The sequence below is a fragment of the Meles meles genome, chromosome 5, assembly GCF_922984935.1.
Source record: "Meles meles chromosome 5, mMelMel3.1 paternal haplotype, whole genome shotgun sequence".
In the NCBI taxonomy this organism is placed as follows: Eukaryota; Metazoa; Chordata; class Mammalia; order Carnivora; family Mustelidae; genus Meles; species Meles meles.
Genome location: NC_060070.1, coordinates 90,562,678 through 90,585,858, shown reverse-complemented (window position 1 = coordinate 90,585,858; position 23,181 = coordinate 90,562,678). Strand labels below are relative to the sequence as shown.

At 46.6% G+C, this 23,181-nt stretch overlaps 1 protein-coding gene across 6 annotated transcripts; it reads right to left on the bottom strand.

The window, feature by feature from the left end:
* Window positions 1-2,252: 2,252 nt before the first annotated feature.
* Window positions 2,253-23,181, bottom strand: TAF8 (TATA-box binding protein associated factor 8). 6 transcript variants are annotated; one of them, XM_046005444.1, is made up of 9 exons: window positions 23,126-23,181; window positions 21,931-22,087; window positions 17,966-18,064; window positions 17,576-17,638; window positions 15,907-16,031; window positions 12,368-12,515; window positions 10,808-10,950; window positions 4,320-4,459; window positions 2,253-4,031 (listed from the first exon to the last, which is right to left on the bottom strand). In XM_046005444.1, exons 1-9 carry the CDS (start codon window positions 23,168-23,170, stop codon window positions 4,019-4,021), a joined length of 933 nt encoding a protein of 310 aa, XP_045861400.1. In that variant the 5' UTR covers window positions 23,171-23,181; the 3' UTR covers window positions 2,253-4,018. The 6 variants fall into 6 exon arrangements, 3 of the variants coding, with proteins under 3 accessions (XP_045861400.1, XP_045861401.1, XP_045861402.1); XR_006818348.1 differs by lacking the exon at window positions 2,253-4,031 and adding an exon at window positions 9,078-9,189 and having other exon boundaries at window positions 4,324-8,560; XR_006818349.1 differs by lacking the exon at window positions 2,253-4,031 and adding an exon at window positions 9,089-9,189 and having other exon boundaries at window positions 4,324-8,560.

Sequence of the window (23,181 nt, the reverse complement as noted above, 5' to 3'; positions counted from 1 at the left end):
AAAATGCTAAGTCTTTTCAAAGGTACAAATGTAGTTCAATGAAGGAAGAGTAGCTTTTCAACAAAAGGTGCCTGGACAACTGGACAGATACAAAGTAAGGAACCCTACCTAAATCTCCCATTTTCTATAAAAATGTACTCAAAACAGATCAAGGACTAAAATGTAAAACATAAAATTTATAAAAATGTTATAAAAAAATGGAAAAAGATTTTCAGGAGCTAGGGCTTGGTGAAGAGTTTTTAGACCCAACACTAAAAATACCCGTAAAAGAAAACACTGATAAATTGGTCTTCAAAATTAAAAGCTTTTTGGTCTGCAGAAGAACCTGTAGGGAGGACACGAGGACAAGCTGTGGAGCGGGAAAACGTCTTCAGACCGCACACCTGACAAGTTCTTTTATCTAGAATAAAGAAATTTACAAACAAATAAACAACCCAATGAGAAAATGGGCAAAAGACTCAACTAGATTCCACCAGAGAGCAATTAAACCCCGCTAGCCATTAGGAAAATACAAACTAAGGTCACAATGAGTTATTATTACACACCTGTCAGAATGGCTAAAGCAATATAAAATGATAATACCAAATATCGGCTAGGATGCGGAGAAACCGGATCCCTCATACACTAACAGGAATGCAGAATGGTACAGCTACTCTGGGAGAGTTTCAGTTCCTTTTAACATTCAATGAGCAGTTACCACAGGACCCAGCAATTACATTCTTGGATATTAATTGCAGAGAAGTGAAACTTATGTTTACATAGACCCTCTCCACAAATGCACATAGCCGCTTTATTCACACTAAGGCCGAAACCGGAAACAGTCTCAGTGTTCCTCAAAGTGCGAATGGTCACACGCACTGTGGTACAGCTGTACCGTGAAGTAGGACTCAGCAAAAAAGAAAAAAAAAAAAACAAAGGAACTACCAATACACACAACCTGTAGGGCTCTTCCTCATGCCGAGTGAAAAAAGCCACCTTGAAAGGTTATAACTTTATGATTCCATTTATATTAACAATTTTTTTTTAAAGTAAATTCTATGCCTAACATGGGGCTGGAAGTCACAAACCCTTAATCAAGAGATGCGTGCTCTACCGACTGAGCCAGCCAGGCGCCCCCATGTCTATTTTTAAAGATTTTTTTTTGAGAGAGAGAGACAACTTGAGTGGGGTGGGAGGAGCAGAGGGAGAGGGAGAATCGGGGAGCCTGACACGGGGCTCGATTCCAGGACCCTGGGATCATGACCTGAGCTGAAGGCAGACCCTTAACCCACTGAGCCACCCAGGTGCCCCAACAACCTTTAAATACAATTATAAAGATGTAGAACAGAACAGTGGCTGCCAGGGGTTAGGGATGGGGGGGATGGATGTGGTTATAGAGAGACTGCACAGGGGAGCTGGTGGTGATGGAAACGTTCCTTATCTTGATCTTGATCATGGTGGTTGTTACATGAATTCACATGTAACCAACCTGCACAGAACCACTCACATACAAAGCTCAAAGTGAAAACTGAGTAGGCGCTATGGGTTGTACTGGGGCCAGTCTCCTGGGTCTGATACTGCACTGTTACACAAGATGCTACCACTGGGGCAAACTGGGCCAAGGGTATATGGGACATTTTTTTTTTTTCCAACATCCTATGAATCTATAATTTCAAAATTAGAAAGAAAGAAAAAAGGTTTATCAGAGAGAGATGTATGGTGACCTATTTACAGATTTAATGGCACAGGTCTTGCGTTTACTTTAAAACCCCAGGAAGAGGGGCACGTGGGTGGCTCAGTTGGTTAAGTGTCCTCTGACTCTCTGTTTCAGAGCAGGTTGCAATCTCACGGTAATGATCTCAGTGAGACTGAGCCCCTGCATCGCTCCTCACTCAGTGGGGAGTTTGCTGGTCCCTTTGTCTCCCCCTCTGCCCCTTCCCTCTGCTTCTGCTCTCCTTCGAATAAAAAAAAAAAACTTAAAAAAACAAAAACAAAAACAAAAAAACCCTCCAGGAAGGAAAAATAAAGGAAAAAAAGGTGGGAGACATTAACGAAACAGAATTGAAAAGATGTTGCTTAGTGTTGAAGCTGGGCGAAGGATATAGAGGGAAAGCATATATACTTTCTTCATTCTGTGTTTGAAAATTTCCAAGGTAGAAAGTTTTAGATAGCTCCCAGGGGTACTTAGTCCAACAGAAGGACTAAACCTTATCTGCCTACAGTCTTACTCCTTGCTGTGACTTTTGAATACAAATTAAATTCAAAGTATATCATTCTGTTTCATTTGCAGTTTTTATTATGATCTTTGATTAAAAGCTCATAAATCACATCCTTAATCTGGCTCTGTTTACTACTTTTTCCCTCCAAGAAGTCTCCCAAAGTTATAAAAAAATAAACATTTATAAATATACACTGAGAAGTATGCACAGTTTTTACACAATGATGGTCGGGTCAATGTTTCAAGCTGTCTTATCACCTCCCAGGGCCTCTCACCCAGAACAGAATTAGGGTCTCCGATCTCAAAAGCAGATGGGGCAACATTTTCCCAAACCTGCCTCTTCCCTCGGCAACATGGCATGGAGCAGGTGCTAGTTTTGGACAGTAATGGCGAAAGAGGAAGTGCAGAAATGCTGACGGGGTGGCTGCCCCGAGGGCAGAGAACAGCAAGCTGGCAAGGTCTCAGCCCTGCACCTGTCAAGACTCAAACCCAGGTCTGTAAACTCCACCAGCGAAGAATCACCACGAGCCGATTCACAAACTCAGCAAGGGCCCACTCTGACTGCTGTCCAGCTGACTGTCATCCAGAGTTTCAGGCCACTACAAACCTGAATGCTTATTTGGTCCGGAGTGGGGGAATCCAAATATCTCCCCGGCATGCCATCTTCAGGGACTGACAAGCAGCTCTTTGCCTCCGGGCAATGGGATGGAGGGCCCCAGAGCAACAGTGAGGCCAGAGGAATATGCAACCTGCCGTCAAGTTTTTTAAGTTTTCAAGTTCACCCAGAGCATGGAAGATCAGGAGAGGACTCTGGAAGCAGAGCATCAGGAAAGTTCAATACGGACCTCAGGATGCTAACCCAGGGAACAACTTGTTTATCCTGCGTTAACTTCCAGGTGTCACTGGCATTTTTCTTCTTTGGACTTTGGTTTTTAAATCTCTTCCTTTGGAGACCAGCCAAAGGGTATCAGCTTGCCCAGAATCTTCCTCAACACTTGGGATTTTTGGTTTTTGTTTTTGTTTGTAGGGTACATCAAGGATGAAGTCTTCTCTCCCCAGGAGGAAAAGAGGTTGATCAGATTCAGACGTGCTTCTGGAAGACCCTGGCTTGGTCTGCAGGCTCCTCTCAGCTCACCTCCGCCATAAGGGGGACCACGGTCTTCTGTGCCTGCCAGCCTTCCAGCAGACTAGCCAGGCCCATCCCTCAAAATCTCACCCTCCCCACCCTCCCCGTCAAATCCTTTTCCTGTTGTTTACAATCCGTGATTCCTCTACAAGTCACACCATAATATATTCACTGATTAGCGCTCTTGTCAGAGAAAAACTCTTTCCCAGGATGGAGCAGGACTTAGTTGGAAGTCCCCAAGCACGCATCCCACAGAGGGAGATTCAGGGATCAATCTCCCAGGGGAGAGTGCGGCCCTGCTTTTGGGAGTAGGTGCCCACAAGAGAGTCGGTGCTGCGCGCACGCATCACTCTAACTCCTGTGTGTTTACCAGATCTGCGTGTGCCTGGTCATCCAGGGTTCAAAGGAATCAATTCCCGTGACAATAACTGAAGTCACGTCTGCTCCAGCGCCCCACAGTACGGCCAGGGGGATTAAGGAAGTCTGATCATCACCATCACGTCTTCCTCCACCCAAAGATCCAGTGAAATTAGGTAGTCTTAACATTGAGTTGGCTATTAAAATCATGCCGGGTCATGCCAGCCACCAGGGCTTGACCATGAGGAGGCCACCCTCTCTTCTTCCCTCCAGTGGCTTTAACTGCCCCCAGGAGAGTGGTGTCCACGTCTCTGTACAAGGCAGGCTTTCTTCTCAGCTCATGAGAGGGACCTAGAAAGAACAGGAATCCATGGAGCCTGCCTGGTAGGGGGGGCCCCACCTGCTCTCCTTCTAAGGGGGACAGCTCTAGGGCTGTGAGGGCTAGCCCCTGGGCCACAGGGCGCTCAACCTCTTTTCAACAAGAGGTACATGTGGGGGATGAGTGAGGAGAGGAAAAGGGAGAAGATTTCCTTTCCCTAGATTCAGACCCACTGGGGAGCCTCTCCTTTCTGCTAGGGAGCAGAGAAGACCACCTCGGTTGGCCAGAGAAGCCTCTCGGCTCCCCAGCCTCCAACTCACTTCTTCCTGCGAATCTTGGGTTTCTTCACAGGCCGCAGATAGGGGTTATCGATGACGTTCTCCTCCCCGTTCCGGCTGCCCGACAAGGAGGGGTTCTGCTGCAGGACAGAGGTGTTCTCCTTCTCGGCTCCAGAATCATCCTTTGAGTAAAAGCCGAAATAAAGCAAAACACCAATGGCGTAAGGAAAGAGATCATGCCCATAATAAGAACTACTATTAGCATCCCTTTCGTCAAGAAATGAGAAGCCCAGGGACCACTTTCTTTCTAATGTACCTATTAGAAGTAAGGCCCAGGCACGGACCAGCTAGCAGAGGAAGATGAGAACACAGCTTGGACACAGGGCAGCACGGAAAACAAAACTCTGAGTCTCTTGAGAAGGCAAGGACATGAGTTAGAACAGAGCCCTGGCAGGAGCGAGGAGTCAGAGGCAAACAATTAGACACTCAAGGAGGAAACCCGGCTTGTGTGGAGATAAAGAAATAGAGAAATGACCCGAGATGCTTTGCAGGACACAGGGCCAGAACAGATCTCGTGCACAGGGCCTCTCCTGGGCCAAACCGAATGCTAGTCATAACCAATTTCTCTCAGATTCTCAAATATCTGCTACCTGCAACAGGTACCAACGGTCATATTGCAGCAGAGGCCAAACATTTCTTGAGCCCTGAGGGTTCCCCCAAGGCAAAGAGAGCACACAGGTGCCAACACGGGAACGTCAATGACACTCCCCATCTGTGGCCCGTGGCTCAGCTCTTTCACTGTTTGCTTTTTGAGGAAGGTGATTTGGGAGAAAAGTTTATAGGTTTACATATATTCCACATGATCTCAAATTAAAACATTTTTTAATCATAGTGTGTAGACGTATTAAAAGTAGGTTGAAACATTAAAAACTGGTTCTGGGAATATGGGTGATTGATTCTCCCTTATTTAGACTCTCCTCTATTTTCCAAGTTCTTTAAAATGAGCAGAAGCTGCTGGGGAAGGGGGAGAAAAATCACACCAAGGCCTTGACCTAGAAGCTCAGACTTGAGGGGCTAGAAGTGACCAGCAGCAGCTGATTGGGCTGCGCCCCCTGGTGACAGGCCACCACTCCTGTCACTGAGATTCCTGTTCAGTAATTGAGGCAAAAGGGGACCTGACCTCAGCCAGGAGATTCTGTTGTCCAAAGACAGCAGGACAGAAGAGGACGCCGTGACTGGATGACAGGAACAACAGGCTCCCTCACAAGGGACAGCAGGCCGAGGCAGGGACTCCTGTCTCGGCTTAGTGAGCCTGAAGAAACTGGCTCCCTTCTAGGTTCCGTTCCCCACCCCATCCCCACCCCGCCAATTCTGTTCTCCCGTCAAACCCAGTTCCAGCCAGGGTCCCTGTGCTTTCCCTCTCCCACAAAGTGACCTAGAACCACTGTGGACCTTCTGGAGGTTCTCTTAAAAGGGAATACCCCCAGGTTAACCTAGCTCATGCCAGACGACCAGACCTGCCTGGGATATTAGGCTCCCATCTTTCTGGAGTTGTTAATGGCTTGGTTTAGTAACTCACCCCTACTTCCCTGCTGCCCTTTCTCTACCGGAAATGCCCTATCTTAAAGTAGCTGCAAGTTCCTTCAACCACAACTTAAGCGTTTCCTGAGATAATAAGGATGGGAGGGACAGTCAGGGGCATAAAAAAGCCAGCCCTGGGACCTCTGCCAGAGGGCACTAGGCTTCCTTCGTTCAGCTCACTTGTCTCACAAGGCCAGGATGTGGGTCCCGAGTCATGGGACAACAGCTTCTCTTCTCCCAAGTAGAGCTGGAATGGCCACTTTCTTGCCTCCTTCAGGGACAGGCAGCCTTGAGATAGGGAGGGACAGGAGTAGATAAAAGTAAAGTACCAAACTCACGGAGATTTGCTTGAAAAAGGTGGGAGCAGAAGAGTCTGTCAGAAGCTCCCCAAGCCTGTGAAGGCCAGAGTGTGTGCGCTCTGGTGAGCCCCCCACGCCCCCGGGTGACTGCAGTGCCTCACAGTTTCCAGTGCCATCTTTCTATCCTGACCACTGCTGCGGGCACCTCCCTGCCCTCACCTCTCTCCTGACTCCCAGGCTTGCACAGCCACACCTGCTCGCTCAACATCCCCACCGGGCCTCGAGAGGCACCTCAGACTTCCGTGCCAGAAATGAAACTCCAGCCCTTCCCTTGAGGCGACTCCGTCCTTCCAGTTTTCCAGCCACAACGCCAGGGTCACCGCTTGCTCTTCTCTCCCAGACTCCCACAACCAAATCTGTTAGGATAACTCCTTGGCCTTACCTTCAAAATACGGGTAGAATCTGACCACTTCTGCTCTCTCTACTGCAGCTGCCCTGCTGGACCCTCAGGAGCTCTCATCAAGACTACAGCAACAGCTTCCTAACTGACCTCCCCCACAGCCCGAGATCTTTGAGGAAGTTCTGGTATGTCCCTCCTCCATTTCACACCCTCCCACGACTCCCACTCACCCAAGTAAAAGCCAGTTCTGAGAGCTGACTGCAGGATCTTAACGGACCTGACCTCAGCCTCCCTCCCACTGACTCCCTCCGCCACAGTCCTACTCACCTCTGCGTTGTTCCTCAGGGCCTCTGCACTGGTTGCTCCCTTTCCAGAATGCTCTTCCCCAGATATCCACATGGCTCACTTGCTCACTTCCTGCAAGTCTCTGGGCAAATGTCTCCTCAGTGATGTCTACCCTGATTACCTTATTTAAAACTGAAACTTCCATCTTTCACCCTGGATCTTCCCCTTCCTTGGTCCCCTTGCGCCAACAACAGCATCTGCCTCTTTAATATACTGTAGATGATTCACTTATATATTACATTCATTGTTTCTCCCCTCCCCCCACCCTGGCCAACACACAGGCTTCCAAAAGACAGATGTTTCATTAGTTCTTTTCACTGAGGCATCCCAAGCACCCAGAACGGTATCTGGCACATATAGGTACTAAATAAATACTTGTTGAGTGAATGAATGGTACATTGTTGATAAAGGAGCACCAAGTTTAGATATGGGTATTATCACAGAAGGCAGCTAGTTCAAATATACAAAGGAAAAAAACTCCCTTACACATAATTTAAAATGAATAGTCCTTTTATGTTCAAGTACGTGGAGAAACCGGAACCGGATTAAACAAAGTAACTACCTAGCAACAGTCCTTGAAAAAAGTGCTACCATCGGTAGATAAAAGAATAACTTAAAATACCAGTTATTAATTCACTGTTAAAGATGTCTACAAAGCACAGATAGAAAACAGAAGCATCTACACGGAGCTGGTCAGGTCCCATGGTTATGTCCACACAGTGGAACACGATGAAAGCCTAAAGAGGGCTGAAGAGGCTTCCGACATACACATATGGAATGATCACCAAGATACACCAAGAAAGGGAACAAGGAAGAGAACACTGTGACTTACTATTTGTGTTTAAAACAAGGAGGAAACTGTGTCTCTGAGAGGATACACAAGAGACTGGGGACACTGGCTGCTTGGTAGGCGGGGAAGCAGATGACAGGGAACAAGGATGGGATAAAGGAGGGTGGCCATACATTTCTTTCTACATTGTGAATTTTGAAACATAGGATTGTATTTGCCATTCGACAGAATAACAGGAGTAAGTCCAATCAACTGTGTATCTCTTGTTGTTAGGATCCTTTTCTTGAGGTCTTTTTATTTATTTCTTTATTTTTATTAGAAGAGCAGGTGGAGGTACAGCCTAAAACGGTGGGAGGCTGGGGGAGGGAGCCGTCAGCCAGGCACCCGACGTACGCTGCTGAGACAGGTTTTCCTATTCCTGCTTGTCCTTGTGAGGAAACAGACTCAGATGTTAGGGAATGCCACCCAGGTCACGTTATCTGGAAAGCAGCGCCATCTGGATTGGATGCCAGGCCAGCGTGACTCTGAGGGTCAGCTCTTCCTACTCTCTGCCGTCTGGCTTGGCCCCTCGGCACCCTGGAGTCCTACAGCAGCTCCCGTGTTTCTGCAGCCTCGGCTCACTCACGGCCATGACCTGACCTATGTCACACCACCTGCGGTGTCCAGTCACACATCTGCAGACCCGTTAGCTACTTGGTACTTACAAAGGGATGGTGGTTTTGCTTAGAGGATGCCTCCTGTTCATAACATGTAACTCATCTGAGTCCACGACCACATCACCATATCGCAGACCAAATTAACTGAGTCCATAACAGAAGTGGAGAATAACAAGGTCCTCTGCTTTAGGTAAAGCCATGGGCTTCTAGCCCTAATTCAGAAAGGAATAATCCAACATTAAAGAGACGTGTGTTCAAGCAAGGAGGCCCACCGGCAAATAACAGAAGACAGCACAGGCCGCGTTCCACCCGCATACTGGGGCTGCTGGCTGCCACCTGCTGCACGGAACCCCGGAGAACGTGCAGAATGCTTGGTCCAACGATAACCACCAAGGCATCCTTTGCTTAAGAGCCAGGGCCGGCCTTAAAGGATGGATGAATATGGTAAGCGGACCACAGGGTCCCACAAGCCTTAAAGGCATTTCGGCTTCTAGCCGTTCTGTAGCTGTACTTGGCACTTTCTCAAAAACGTGCAGAACACGAGTGGGGTCTTATCCTTGCATGTGCTGAGTATGACACGATACCCAAATGAGAACATCCATGAGCTCTGACGAGCTCGATTCACCCGCTTCGGTCTCTGTGCTCACACACTTGGTCTCCTCCCCCAGGATTGAAATGCCCCTAACAAGACCAACCCCTCCACCATGCCCTGGCCCCTAGAGCCCTTACCTCTCACCTACCAAAGAACATCAATCCAAAATGTTTCCTTCTCTCCTGCATCCACTTTTCCTCTCTACCAGATCATCCCATCAGCATATTGACATCCTGTTCTTTCTTTTATCTTAAAGAAACAAACAAAAATAAAAACGGTTCTCTTAACCCCTTAACGTTCCCCCTTTGGCCACCGCTCCATTTTTTCCCCTTCCCTTTACAGCAAAGTTCCTTGAAAAAATTGTCTATAAAAGCGCTATCCAATGGAACTTTCTGCAATGACATCAGTGTTTGCATCTGCACTGCCTGGTATAGTAACCACTAGCCAGAGGTGACTATCTGAGAAATGGCTGGTGTGACTAAGAAATTGAATTTTTAGTTTTATCTCAATTACATTAATTTCGGGGGGGGGTTTAGATTTTTTTAAGATTTTGTTTTTAAATAATCTCTGTACCCAATGTGGGGCTCGAACTCACAACCCCAAGATCAAGAGTCACACACTCTGCCTACTGAGCCCACCAGGCACCCCTAATTTCAGTTTAAATAGACACACGTGGCTACTGTAATGGACAGCACAAGTCTGTACTTACGGAGTCCAGTTCCTGTTCTTTTTATCCTTACCCATTCCCAAGGAGCTCACCCAGTCTCACAACCTACAAATTTGCATCTCTACCCCTAACAGCTCCTCAAACTCCAACTCCTATATCCATCTCTCCATGTGATATCACCACCGGATGTCTAATAAGCATCTCAGGGTATTCTGTTTCACTGGAACACCTGCCTCTCCTCCCAGTCACCTGGTCCACCCAGGGCTTCCCTATCTTGGCTGAAGGCAACTTTATCTTTCCTGTTGCTCAGGCAAAATGCCTTGCATCCCTCTTGGGCTCTCTCTCTCTCTCTGAACTCATACCCACTCCAACGTTTGGCCATGCTCTGAAAATAGTCTAGAATCTGACCAAATACCCTGTCTGACCACGTCTCATGGTCTTCACTTCTACTACCCTCACTCAGTTTGTAGAGCCTCATAAGTAGTCTCTCTGCTTTGCCCTTACTTTCTGCAGTTCACTCTCAACACAGCAACCTGACTAACCCTGTTAATAAACCTCCATCAGACCCTGACCCTCCCCTGCTCAGCATTCCCAACGGCTCCCACCTTACTGAGAAAAAGCCCAATGTTTAATACAGTCTTTAAGATGTGACTGCCTAGGAGCTCCCCCTTGTTCATGCCTCCTTGATGGCCTTGAGGTTCCTCAACACAACAGCTCCCGCCTCAGGGCCTTTGCATCTCCTGTGCCCTCTGCATGAATGCTCTACTCCCAGCTGTGGACAAGCCTTGTTCCCTTCAGGTCTTCCATCAGTTGTCACATTGTCAGTCCCCCTATCCAGTACCACATATCCCCTCATGCCTATACTACTTCCTATCTCCTAATTTATCATTTTTCTTAGCTACACGAGGGAATGAAATTTTGTCTATTTTGTCTCCTACGAATTCCTCAGTACCTGGAACTGTGCCTAGCTCTGGCAGATACGTGTTCAGTATCTGCTGAATGAATGAGTGATCCCCACGACATGGACTTGTTTCTTAGGCAAGTGCTCATGTCAAACTTGGATCATCAGGAGCCCATCACACAAATCCCTACCACAAAGCCAGAGACACGGGGTGGGTTGTGTCTACTTAGGGTGACAGGCTACGGGCAGCACAGGTGTGTTTTGGGGGTATTACAAAGCAGAGAGGAGGCAGAACCCACCGTGCTGATATGAAGAGGGAGGTTCTCTGTGTCCGTCTGCTCATCCTGCTCCGAGGAATCTGTCTCTTCCATCTGTTGCATCTCCAGCTCCGATGGAAGAAGGGCCGTCAGGTAGGGGATGGTGAAAGGCCTGGCAGCGATCACTGGGGAATGGGAAGAGAGGCACCATTCCAGTCACAGTGTCTCTGCCGTGGGCCAAGGGCCTTCTGACAGCTCCGTGAGCGGCAACAAACAGTCATGGCTAACACGCTACGAACCCTCACCACGGGCTACTCAACACCCCATGCGCTATCTTTAACCCTGGCCCCCACCCTATTCAGTGCAACTGCCCGCCCCATTTCACAGATGAGGACCCTAAGTCATGGAGTAACCTCGTCAAGCACACAGAGAGTGGCAGTGTGGCATCTCAATTCGGGCACTACGATCTCAGAGCCCACTTTCACCACATATTACTAAACTCAGAACTGCGGCTGAATCCTAGCAAAGCATCAGCTTCATGATCCTAGACCCAAGGTCAGTTAAGCTCTCTCAGCCTCGTTTCTTGAGTGAGGATATTGATCCCTAGAGGCTAAAGGACTCCAGTCTAAATACTGGACCCGAGAACTCTCTGCATGTATCCATCCTCTAAGGTAGAGGGCACTATGCTCACAATGCTAGTAAGCACTCCAGTTCTTCCAAAAAGCACTGATGAAAAGAAAAAAATTATGAATTAAAAAAAAATTAAAAGAAAGACATCATCTCTGTATACTTCGATGGCAGAATATGACGTGCAGGAGGCACTCTGAGATGATTTTTGCTGTGCCTCCGACATAGAGTCCCATGGTTGGAAAGAGCTAGTGTGTATTCTATCTACCAGCTGTGTGACTTTGGGCAAATGACTTCATCTCTTTTCTCTAAAAGCCTCTAATGGTGGTGGGAACGGTTCCTGACTCACAGGTTTGCGAGAGGATTCAGTGAGAGAACACAAGGGAAAACACTGGTGAACTGTTAGTGGCTCTCATTCCCGGGCCAGGCCCACAGTGAGCCTCCTATAGGGCCCTGCTGACTGAATCAGTCACCCAAACCCATTTGTCTCGTTCTCCTCTGGCAAAACTGAGGCCTACAGTGATGAGGTAATGTCAGCACCCAGATGAGAAATTCAGTGACATGGAGCCTGTGAAAGGACATGGTGAAGGGCAATGACCGGGGGCGGGGGGAGGCAAGGTGAGGGGGCTGGGGAGGTGTTTGATAAGTGCCCCGCTGGCCTGCCTTCCATGTCCCTCCTACTTAGAGCAGCCACTTCCACTGGGTGAGTCTCTCTGAGGCCTACTGTCAGTCATCTTTGAGGCAGCTTGAACTCAACCTCAGACAGCCGATCCCAAAAGGGGCCATAACATTTTATAGTCACCGGTTAGGGACAGGCCCCTAAGACCTGGGAACAGGAGCCAGAAACGTGCAGCACAAGCTGCCCCCAAGACAAAGACAAAGCTTGCATTTCTTCCTATCATGCTGAGAGAAAGGAAAGATGGACTGATTATTTCAAATGACAAGACAGGATCCCCAGAGGGGACAGACTCTCACATGGAAATGTGCTGACGTCATCTTTGAAAAGACTCTGGGTCTCGCCTGTCTTGGCCATAAAGCGGGTGAGTGCCCGCTCCACGTCTCGTCTCTGGGATGCAGCCTTCTCTCGCAGGACCTGGTAGTCCGACACGGGCTCACGGTACGTCTGGAAAGAGAAGAGCAAAGACACTAGAGGGATACCAATGGGTCATTCTTGCTGCTGTGATCTCTTTCCACCCTTCCAATGCGTGGCCCACTGACGTCACTTGAAGCCAAGATCCCCAAGGGCAGTAGAGGGGCAGAAAGAAAATGATGTAACTATTACTGATATTTGTTTTTGAGCTTCAAAATTAAGAACTGCACATTTACTAAGACAAATGCCCCTGGGCCTTCATGTAGCTTCTGTGACAGCTGGTCTCAGGCATAAGAGACACACCCTGAAGGGAGAGTGGGAATCCCCCTTGGGAAGCCATGACAGGGAGCCCTGTTCCACCTCCAGTTCCACCAGTGTAATGGGACATCCCACAGGAAGAGAGTGCCTGCTTACGTATCGGCTTTTTTAAAACCAACCTTTACAAAGTGGCTATGTTGTCCCAAAAGAGCCTCAACAAGAAACCCAAGACTGAGGCTATTAATGGAAGCGCGAGAGAATGAGAAAATGGTGGGCTGACACTCTGGCTCCTAGTTATGGGCTCTTTGGCAATCACGTCACCCAGTGAAAGATGACCGAGAGCTCATCAATGATGAGAAGTTAGTATAAACATTTTAAATTGCAATGGTAAAACTGACATTTTAACCATGACCAAAAAAGCAACTGCTCTTCATGATATGGAGATTCAATTTTTTAAAGAGGTACTGGACCCACTTGGCAGCATCTACTACAGCTGAACTCCTGTATTCCCTGATGACCCCACTGTCCAGGCCCTGGGTATATATTCAGCAGAACGCAAACATACGTGCACTGAAAAATATGTCATGGGTTGAATGCTACGTATAAAAGTCCGAGTATCTGGGGCGCCTGGGTGGCTCAGTGGGTTAAAGCCTCTGCCTTCGGCTCGGATCATGATCCCAGGGTGCTGGGATTGAGCCCCGTGTCGGGGTCTCTGCTTAGCAGGGAGCCTGGTTCCTCCTTTCTCTCTCTCTGCCTGCCTCTCTGCCTACTTGTGATCTCTGCCTGTCAAAGAAGTAAATAAAATTAAAAAAAAAAAAAAATTCCGATTATCTGACAGTTGATACACAGAAATTGCCAGAATGTTCACAGCAATGTCATTTGTGCAAGCCAAAACCTAGAGGCACAAAAGCCAAAAGATTATGCATATGCTGAATAAACTTCAACTACACCCAGCGACACAGATGAATCTCAGAGATTCGTCTGAGAATCTCAGAGAATTCGTCTGAGAATCTCAGAGAATTCATCTCGAATCTCAGAGAATTCGTCTCGAATCTCAGAGAATCTCAGTTGTTGAGTGGAAGAAGCCACGTAGTTTACACAAAGTACAACAACTGACAATAGAGTTTACGGTGATAAAAGTTAGATTACCTTTGGGGGCTAGTTGCTGAAGGGGGATGGGTACCTTTAGGAAGGCTGGCTTAGGGTATTTTGTTCTTTTTTTTTTTTTAAGATTTTATATTTTAGCAATCTCTGCACCCACCGTGGGGGTTGAACTTACCACCCCGAGACTAAATGTCACCTGCTCCACCAACTGAGCCAGCGAGGCGCCCCATGGGGTTTTTCTGGTTTTGGTTTGGTTTTGTTTTTAGCTCAGGTACTAGTTCAACAGGCGTGTGCACTTAGTAAAAATTCCTCAAATTGTACATTTATTGTTTGTGCTTTTCTGTACGTTTGTGATATTTTATCAAAAGTATACTTAAAAAAAAAAGAGGTATTGGAAACATTCCCACTGCTGTCAATGTTAATTCAAGTATGTCGCCTGTATGTATGCCTCCCCTAGCTCCACTGAAACACAGAAACAGCATTTTCGGACGTGTTTAAAATTTTCCCCAAATAAAAAATTGGAGTGGATTGTGAATGTACTTGTTCAAAACATTAAAATGCAAGATCCTGGGGCACCGGGATGGCTCAGTGGGTTAAAGCCTCTGCCTTCGGCTCAGGTCATGATCCCAGGGTCCTGGGATCGAGTCCCGCATCGGGCTCTCTGCTCAGCAGGGAGCCTGCTTCCTCCTCTCTCTCTGCCTGCCTCTCTGCCTACTTGTGATCTCTGTCTGTCAAATAAAAATTAAAAAAAAAAATGCAAGATCTTACAATTATTTTTAAAGACAACCATTTGACATTCAAGAAACTGGAATTTTAATGGAAAAATTTTAATAAGATTCTTCAAATTACCGGTCGATGAGAACGAAAACAATTACGTTTATGATTTTTTAAGGGCAGCCGATGATGCTGCACAGCTTTGCAATATGCCTTTTCAACTATAAGAGCTGTCCAAGAACCAAAGTAAACTGACCTTAGGATCAGACCTCTGACTTACTATCCTGAGTGTCAGACCACATTCCAAAAAAATAAAGAGCAGAGGCGATCCCACGGCTGCCACTGTGGAGGGACAAGTTTCCCAAACCTTTAATAAGGGTGAGATGATCTGTTAATATATTTAACTTTGGCAGAGTGCTACATTAGAGTCGTGTCAATAAGCAAACAGAGGAATATGGGCTTAATACTTTCACTGACAAAGAGACAGCGTATAAGAGTGGGAGACTGTTGCAGGTTCAACTGCGTCCCCCCAAAAAGAGATATGCTGTTGAAGTCCTAATGCTGGTATCTCAGAATATGATCTTGTTTGGAAATGGGGTCATTGTGAGATGTAATCAGTTAGCATGAGGCCGAACTGGAGTACGTTGGTACTAGTCCAAAAGGGTAGTGCCCTTAGAAGAAAATGGCAGCATGCAGAGAGATACAGAGAGTGCCCTGTGAAGACAGCGGGAGGGACGCATCTGGAAGCCAAGGGACGCCACAGACTGCCCATCAGCCACTCAAAGCTAGGAATAGGCAAGGAAGGAGTCTCCTACAGGTTTCAGACGGAGCCTGCTGACACCTTGGTTTTGAACTGCTAGCCTACTGAAGTGTAAGACAATGCGTTTCTGTTGTGCTAGGCCACCTAGCTTGTGGCACTTTTTATAGCAGGCGGCCATACGACACCCATACAGAGACTACTGGTCAAGGACGATGGCCGTGTTGCAGTGGCGGGTGACCATCTATTTCTGAGGTATGGAGAAATGTCCTAGAGGACTTGCCCCAATAGCTGCCTGGTGGCCATATGTGCACCAGGACATGGGGTGGAGGTGAGGACAAAGGAGGTGTGTGAAGACCCATGGGCACAGCACATCTCCCCAAGGGGAGCTGAAATCGTGGATCTGGCAAATGGGAGCACAGTCGAACCCTGGAAAACGTAATCCTCCTCTGCCAAACTGTGTGTCAGTGAGGAGAGACGTGCTGAGCCCTGAACTGCCCTTCTATCAGCAAACTCTTGGACTCCAGACTGACAGTAGGAACTGACTACTTCTGCATCGGTCCCAGTCCCCAGCGTGGCCGCTTCACTCACCGGAGTTTTGATGTAGGTGTGGGGGTCAGGGAACTCGGGAAAATGGCTGGGGATGTGCGGCGGGTGGGGTCGGTTCTGCCCTGCAGTGAGGGCCTTGGGGGTCACCGGCTGATTGGTCACTGGAGCTGCAACAGAGTTACAAAGGGTTATTTCGCCACCCCAGGCTGTGCGTCTCTACCCTGTCCCCACTTTTCTCAAAGTAAATGCTGGACCTCAGTGCTCTCCCTGTACAATAGGCACTTTGTATTTCTATCAATAAAGGGCCTTTAGGGGCGCCTGGGTGGCTCAGTGGGTTAAAGCCTCTGCCTTCAGCTCAGGTCGTGGTCCCACAGTCCTGGGATCAAGCCCCGCATCGGGCTCTCTGCTTGGCAGGGAGCCTGCTTCTCCTCTCTCTCTGCCTGCCTCTCTGCCTACTCGTGATCTTTGTCTGTCAAATAAATAAATAAAATCTTAAAAAAGAGTTAAAAAAAAATAAATAAAAATAAAGGGCCTTTAATGACCTGAGAAGGTCGCCCCTGCCTCGCCCGGCCCTGCTGGATGACCTGGGGTCACAGTCGCACGTATGACAATCTGCTGGCATGCCGCATAGGCAGGTGAGTGGGTGGCTGTGACAAGTTAAATACATAAGGGAGACGCGGAGGAACAAAAGAGACTCAGTGGGCTAGTGGCTCTTTTTCCATAGAACCAAGATGACAAAGACAAACCCTGAGCCAGGCAGGGTAAGTCAGTTCGGGATAAAGAAAACGAGAAAGGATTAAAAATGGTCCTTTCTGGAGCGCCTGGGTGGCTCAGTCATTAAGCGTCTGCCGTCGGCTCAGGTTCAGGATCCCAAAGTCCACGTATGGAGCCACACATCAGGCTCCCTGCTCGGCAGGAGGCCTGCTTCTCTCTCTCCCTCTCTCCCACTCTCCCCTGCTTCTATTCCCTCTCTCGCTATATCTCTCTCTGCCAAATAAATAAGGAAAATCTTAAAAAAAAAAATTAAAATAAATGGTCCTTTCCACTCTCCTCTGAGAGTATTTCTTACGAGACCAGTGCTCTAACCCCTGAGCTATGAAGCCATGACAGTATTTCTTAAAAAGGTGCGAGCATGTAAAGAATGCAGAGAAAAAAATCTAGTATATTCTCCTCAAGGTCCTACAGGCCCAAACTGTTACTCCCAAGTCAGTTTATGGCACTCACTTCATCTAAGGGAGAAGTCATCATTTGTGTAAAGGGACAGAGTAAATATTTCAGGTTTTGCAGTCTATAGTCCGTCACAATGAATTGAACTCTGCCATTATAGCATGAAAGCAGTCAGAGATAATAACTAAACATGGCTGTATTCCAATAAAACTTTATTTACATAAACAGGAGGTAAGCTGTATTAGGCCTCCAGGCCATAGTTTACTTGACTGAGGGAAGAGTGAGACCTTTCACATTTTTCAAACAGCCCTCTTCTGGGGTTAAAGCACAGCAACACCTCAGAAATGGATTACCTTTCTAGTGACTGAACTTCGCACCTTAATCTTATTAATCTAAATAAAGATCCTATTTCAGGTAGCCCCAAATAATAGAAGGGAGCCCACAAAGGGAAGTAACTGCAAAGCGATCCTTGCCCTCTTCAATGAAGTCATTCCATAACCACTGATTGAGCACTTACTGAGGACCTCAGTTCAAAGTCACTTACGGGCAGTGATGACCATCCTCTGAGACCGTTTCGCATAAGCAGGGAGAGTGTCCACATTGAAGCCTAAGAAGCAGGAGAACAAAAGTAAAAAAATCACTGAAGGGGGAGTGATACTGTGGAGAAAGAGTGGAGACCCCCAGCTTGAGTGCTTTGCGGCCACTTGAAAGCAGCTCCAGCTGAATCCCCCAGCAGGAAAGTAGGAAGTCTCTTAAATAGAATCAGAGGAACCCCCTTTTGAGGGAACACTGTCTCAAGCTAAAAACAAACCAGGAGACTCCTGAGGAAACTCGAGAACACCTGGCAGATGGGGCTGACTCTTGGGGACTCTTCTTTCTCTCATAACTCCAACTCAGCTGCACTGGACAACCAGAAAACTGGAGGTGTACTCACCCATCTCAACAAGCGTGACCACGATGTCTGACAGTGTGGGTTGTGTCCTGGCTGTGTGCTCACAGTAGGACTTGGCACTCCTCCCGATTTCTGAAATGTCTAGCAAAGGATCAAAGGCACAAAGTCTTATTCTCTGTTCACACAAAGTTAAGTACAGAATTATGGTAAGAGCCAGCAATTCCGCTCCTAGGGATATACCCAAGCAAACTAAAAACAGATACTTGTGCACCAATGTTCACTGCAGCGTGATTCACAATAGCCAAAAGGTGGAAACAACCCAGTGTGCATCCACAGATGAATGGATAAACAAAATGTGGTCCACACATACAATGGAGCATTATCTGGCCTTCAAAGGGAATGAAATTCTCATACAACATGGAAAAACCTTGAAAATGTTAGGTAAAGTGAAATAAGTCAGACATAGAAAGTCAAATATTTTAAGATTCCACTTATATGAGGTACCTAGAAAAAAAGAAAATTCATAGAGACAAAAGGTGGATTTGAGGTTACCAGGAGCTTGGCGGGAGTGTGGGGGGAGATGGGAAGTTAATGTGATGGATATAGTGTTTCTGTTTATTTATTTACTTATTTTAAAGATTTTATTTATTCATTTGTCAGAGAGCACAAGCAGGGGGAGCAGCAGGCAGAGGGAGAAGCAGGCTTCCACTGAGCAGGGAGCCTGATGTGGGACTCAATCCCAGGACCCTGGGATCATGACCTGAGCCAAAGGCAGATGCTTAACTGAGCTACCCAGGCATTCCACAGTGTTTCTGTTTAGATGATGGAAAAGTTCTGGAAATGGATAGTGTTGGCAGCCATTTGATATTGTGCATATATCTATATATATTTTAAAGATTTTATTTATTTGACAGACAGAGATCCCAAGTAGGTGGAAGGGCAGTCAGAGAGAGAGGAGGAAGCAGGCTCCCTGCGGAGCAGAGAGCCCAATGTGGGGCTCGATCCCAGGACCCTGGGATCATGACCTGAGCCTAAGGCAGAGGCTTTAATCCACTGAGCCACCCAGGCGCCCCGTGATATTGTGCCTATATTTAATGCCACTGAATTGTTCATTTACAAATGGCTATGGTTGTAATGCTATGTTATGTACATCTTGCCACCAAAAAAGGGGGAGGAAGAACAAGACTTTGTTTTTTTCTGCCTGAAATTGAACTTCTATTTAAGAGTTATGGGGGCACCTGCCTGGCAGTCAGTAGATTTGGCAACTCTTGATCTTGGGGATCTAAGTTTGAGCCCCATGTTGGGAGTAGAGATTACTTAAAAACAAAATTAAAAAAAAAAAATTTTATGCCAAAGTTCTTCAGGGAAAAGGGGAGGTATGAAGCTGGGTTCCATAACTGGGCTTCAGAGGTGGATAGACAATTCCATGAAAACTCTGAAATTGTGGTGAATATTACATACAGAAAAGCCTTTTTCAGGGGATAGGTTCAGAGATTTCATCAGATACAAAAGGAGCCCCAAAAGGTAAGGAGCCCTTGCTCTAGAAGCCCTCATGGCTCAGAAGTTAAAAGCAAGTGGTGTTTGAGAGGGACCTGAGTGTCGAACTGAAGACCCACGACCAACTCCCCACTACCCAGATCAAGTCACTAGTACTGGCTTCCATACCCAAAAATGGCGGGGGTGGGGGTGTGGCATCTGTTTACTGTGGGGAAAGTCTAATCAAAACCCTGATAGAATGTCTTAGAAACAAGCCCCATGGCATTTAAAATACCTATACCCCGGGCACCTGGGTGGCTCAGTGGGTTAAAGCCTCTGCCTTTGGCTCAGGTCAAGATCCCAGGGTCCTGGCATCCGGCTCTGCTCAGCAGGGAGCCTGCTTCCTCCTCTCTGCCTGCTTGTGATCTCTGTCTGTTAAATAAATAAATAAAATCTTTTAAATAAATAAATAAATAAAATTAAATACCTATACCCATTTAGCCTTTCTCTTTTCTTTTTTTTTTTTTTTTTTCTTAGCAGGTCCTAGGATTTCAAAGGATATGTAAAAGAAATGTAGAAAATAGTATTCAGAGACTTCACTCTGAACACAGTCTAAGACAGGAGTCCTTAGAAACTAAGTGACTTTAGGCAACAAACACAACAACTGCCTGATCCATACAACTAACGCAAATGCTGAAACTTCAATATCCAGAGCCCCGACAACATGGAAATGCTCAAGTCTCAGAAGACCCCAGCTTAAGCTATCTATCCTTGGTATTCCTTGGAACAAAGTGACAGACTTTTATACTATTTTCAAGCCTTTCAGTTTCAATATTCACAGCTTTCCAGCACCACTATTTCAGCTCCATCCCCTCTCAGTGGCAACTATTTCTTCGGAGAGAAAGAAGGCCCTCTTGGTCAGTGGTGTCCGAAAGAGCTGCCTCAACCATGAGGACCTTTAAACTCTGCATTCCAAGATCTTTCCAAGAACTGAATTCTTCTCTGTTGGGAACTATTAGACCATTCTTTTAGGACAGAAGTACTCAAAGTATGGTCTGGGAATCCCTGGGCAGCCCTGAATTCCTTTCCAAAGTCCACAAGCCAAAACCATGTTTATAATGAAATGAAGATATTGATTTTTTTACTCTCATTGTCTCCTGGAGTCTTCCAGAGGCTACGTGGTCTATGATGATATCATGGCTCTGAACAATGGAATGTGGGCTTGTAAATGTTTATGTTTAAAATTTTTCTCAATTTTATTTCCTAACATGGCAAAAATCACTCTATATAAAGCCCATGTAGACAGAACAACTTCTCAGGACCCTCAATATTTAAGAGACCTTTTTTTTTTTTTAAATATTTAGGAGTCTAAAGAGGTTCTAAGACCCAAACATCTGAGAGCACTGCTTTAGGAAAACATTTGGTATTTAAAAGTTCTGAACAGGGGCGCCTGGGTGGCTCAGTGGATTAAGCCTCTGCCTTCAGCTCAGGTCATGATTTCAGGGTCCTGGGATCGAGCCCCGCTTTGGGCTCTCTGCTCAACAGGGAGCCTGCTTCTCCCTCTCTTCTCTGCCTGCCTCTCTGACTACTTATGCTCTCTCTCTCTGTATCAAATAAATAAAATCTGTAAATAAATAAATAAATAAAAGTTGCGAACATCAGCTGCAGACAGCCACCTCACCTCAGACCACGTCCTTCCTGGGGCAGCCCACATCGAGTGTCTGATAGAGAATTGAGTACAAAGGCAGGGCCTTTTCAGCCTGATGAAGCATACTCTGAAAGGCAATGACTGCTCCAGAGCTCCCCACTGGGTTAGCCAATTCTTTATTTGGCCTGCATTGTAGTTAACTTCTCCCTCTGCCTAAACCTTTTTCTACTTCCATTTGTAAGTGTTGATCCCTCAAGAGACAACTTAAGTAACCCCATCTCTCATCCCATCCTACCTTCCACCACCCGCCCCAATAAAACCCAAGCAAGGAAATATAATGCATAAGCAGAAAAGCCTATGTGAGACCATTCCAGCCTCCTATACCTCAACCCATTTCAAGTTGTTTTCCATTCTATAAACTTTATTTGCCCTCCCTTTGTATCGCATACGATAGCATTTGATTATCCGATGTGTAGCATCTATTCATGGGAATTCATTGTGACTCTGCAACAAAACTATAACTACTTTGAGTACAGAGAACAAGCAGCAACAACAGCACCTACAAGTCCTCAGGAGCTTACAATGTTCCTAACATCAAATGCTTTACACAGGCACCTCACTTATCCTCACAACTCCGTGAAATACAAATTATTATCCTTCTTCACAAATAAGGAAATTGAGGTTCAGGAGATTTAGTGACTTGCTCAAGCTGGGAGGTGGCAAAGCAATGACTTACATCCACATCCCACTGATTCCAAAGCCCGTAAGTCACTTAACTACATTCTTCTTTTTCCTAGATCCTCGCTAACACTATCAGATTGCAGAACACAGAACAGATTTTGGTTGACTCCAAGAAGGCGGCCTGTTGTTTCCTGGTACTTACAGCTCTGCAGCATCTCTGTCAATGTTTCCACGGATGCTTTCTCAGCACTCTCGAACCCTGCCTCTGTCAACAAGGAGCTCACAACCACCTGAAGGGTTCGCCTCCGGGCCAGATGGTAGTTGTCAGCAGGGTTAGTGGATTGTTTACTTCCTGATCTCTGCCAATCAGCACCCCATTAAAAAAAAAAAAAAAAAAAGATTTTCACCCATAAGACAAGGTTGCAATCAAATAATTCCCATATCATCAATGGCAAGCAAAAGTTCTTTCGCTAAATATTTATCAGTGCTCACTAAAATAAAATTTTAAAATGCCCCTGGTGTTTAGACTTATAAATCCTGGCCAGCTGAGGAATAATAATCGAGTACCCAAGGGGATCTAACTATCAAGGAGCTACCTAAAACTTAAAATTCCAAAAACACAAAATGTCTAATTTTTATTTTCTATTTTAGCAGATTATCAAAATATATAGCTGAGGGGCGCCTGGGTGGCTCAATGGGTTAAAGCCTCTGCCTTCGGCTCAGGTCATGACCCCAGGGTCCTCGGATCGAGCCCCGCATCAGGCTCTCTGCTGAGTGGGGAGCCTACTTCCCTTCCTTTCTCTCTGTCTACTTGTGATCTCTGTCAAATAAATAAAATCTTTAAAAAATATATATACATATGTATATATACATATATATGTATATATACACACACACACATATATATAGCTGAAAAATATGCATGATAGGATTGAATTCATGCCTTCTCCCAGAAAACAATGCTCTCTCTCTCTTCTTCCTCCCATCTCCACACCACTTCACTAACAGGAAAAATTAAAACACCACTACACGCCGCTGAGGTGAGAAAGGCAAAGGACAACCGTTCAGGAAAGTAGGAAAGCTAAATATTTTGAAACGGGAACCCCCCAACTTTGGCTGGCCAATAAGGCGGCGCAACCAACCTCTTCGGACCAATCAGAAGGTGTTCCGGGTTCCCAACCCCCAACAGGGAAGGAGCCAATCATTACACAGGTCCACCAACTCAGGAGGCCGTAGCCAAGTCCCAAGGAGGGGGGCATGTACGGTCTGAAAGACGCTCCTCCACTCGGAGCTCATAATGGGGCTGGATTTCTGGCTATGGGATTGTTGCCCACACTAGGGGGAAATTACAGGATGCCCAGACTCTCTCTCCTCGGCCCCGCGCCTCCCGCCCTTACCGTTCCGGAGCCACCGGCCCCGGCAGTGGCCGCCGTGTCGGCCATCTTGCTCTGGC

Excerpts from the sequence above, each read along its gene's own strand:
- TAF8 (XM_046005444.1), bottom strand. The coding sequence starts at position 23,170 with ATGGCCGACACGGCGGCCACTGCCGGGGCCGGTGGCTCCGGAACG. Across the intron at positions 18,065-21,930 it reads GACAGAGATGCTGCAGAGCT|ACATTTCAGAAATCGGGAGG; the intron begins GTAAGTACCAGG and ends ATCCTTTGCTAG. Across the intron at positions 16,032-17,575 it reads GAGGATGGTCATCACTGCCC|CTCCAGTGACCAATCAGCCG; the intron begins GTAAGTGACTTT and ends ACTCTGTTGCAG.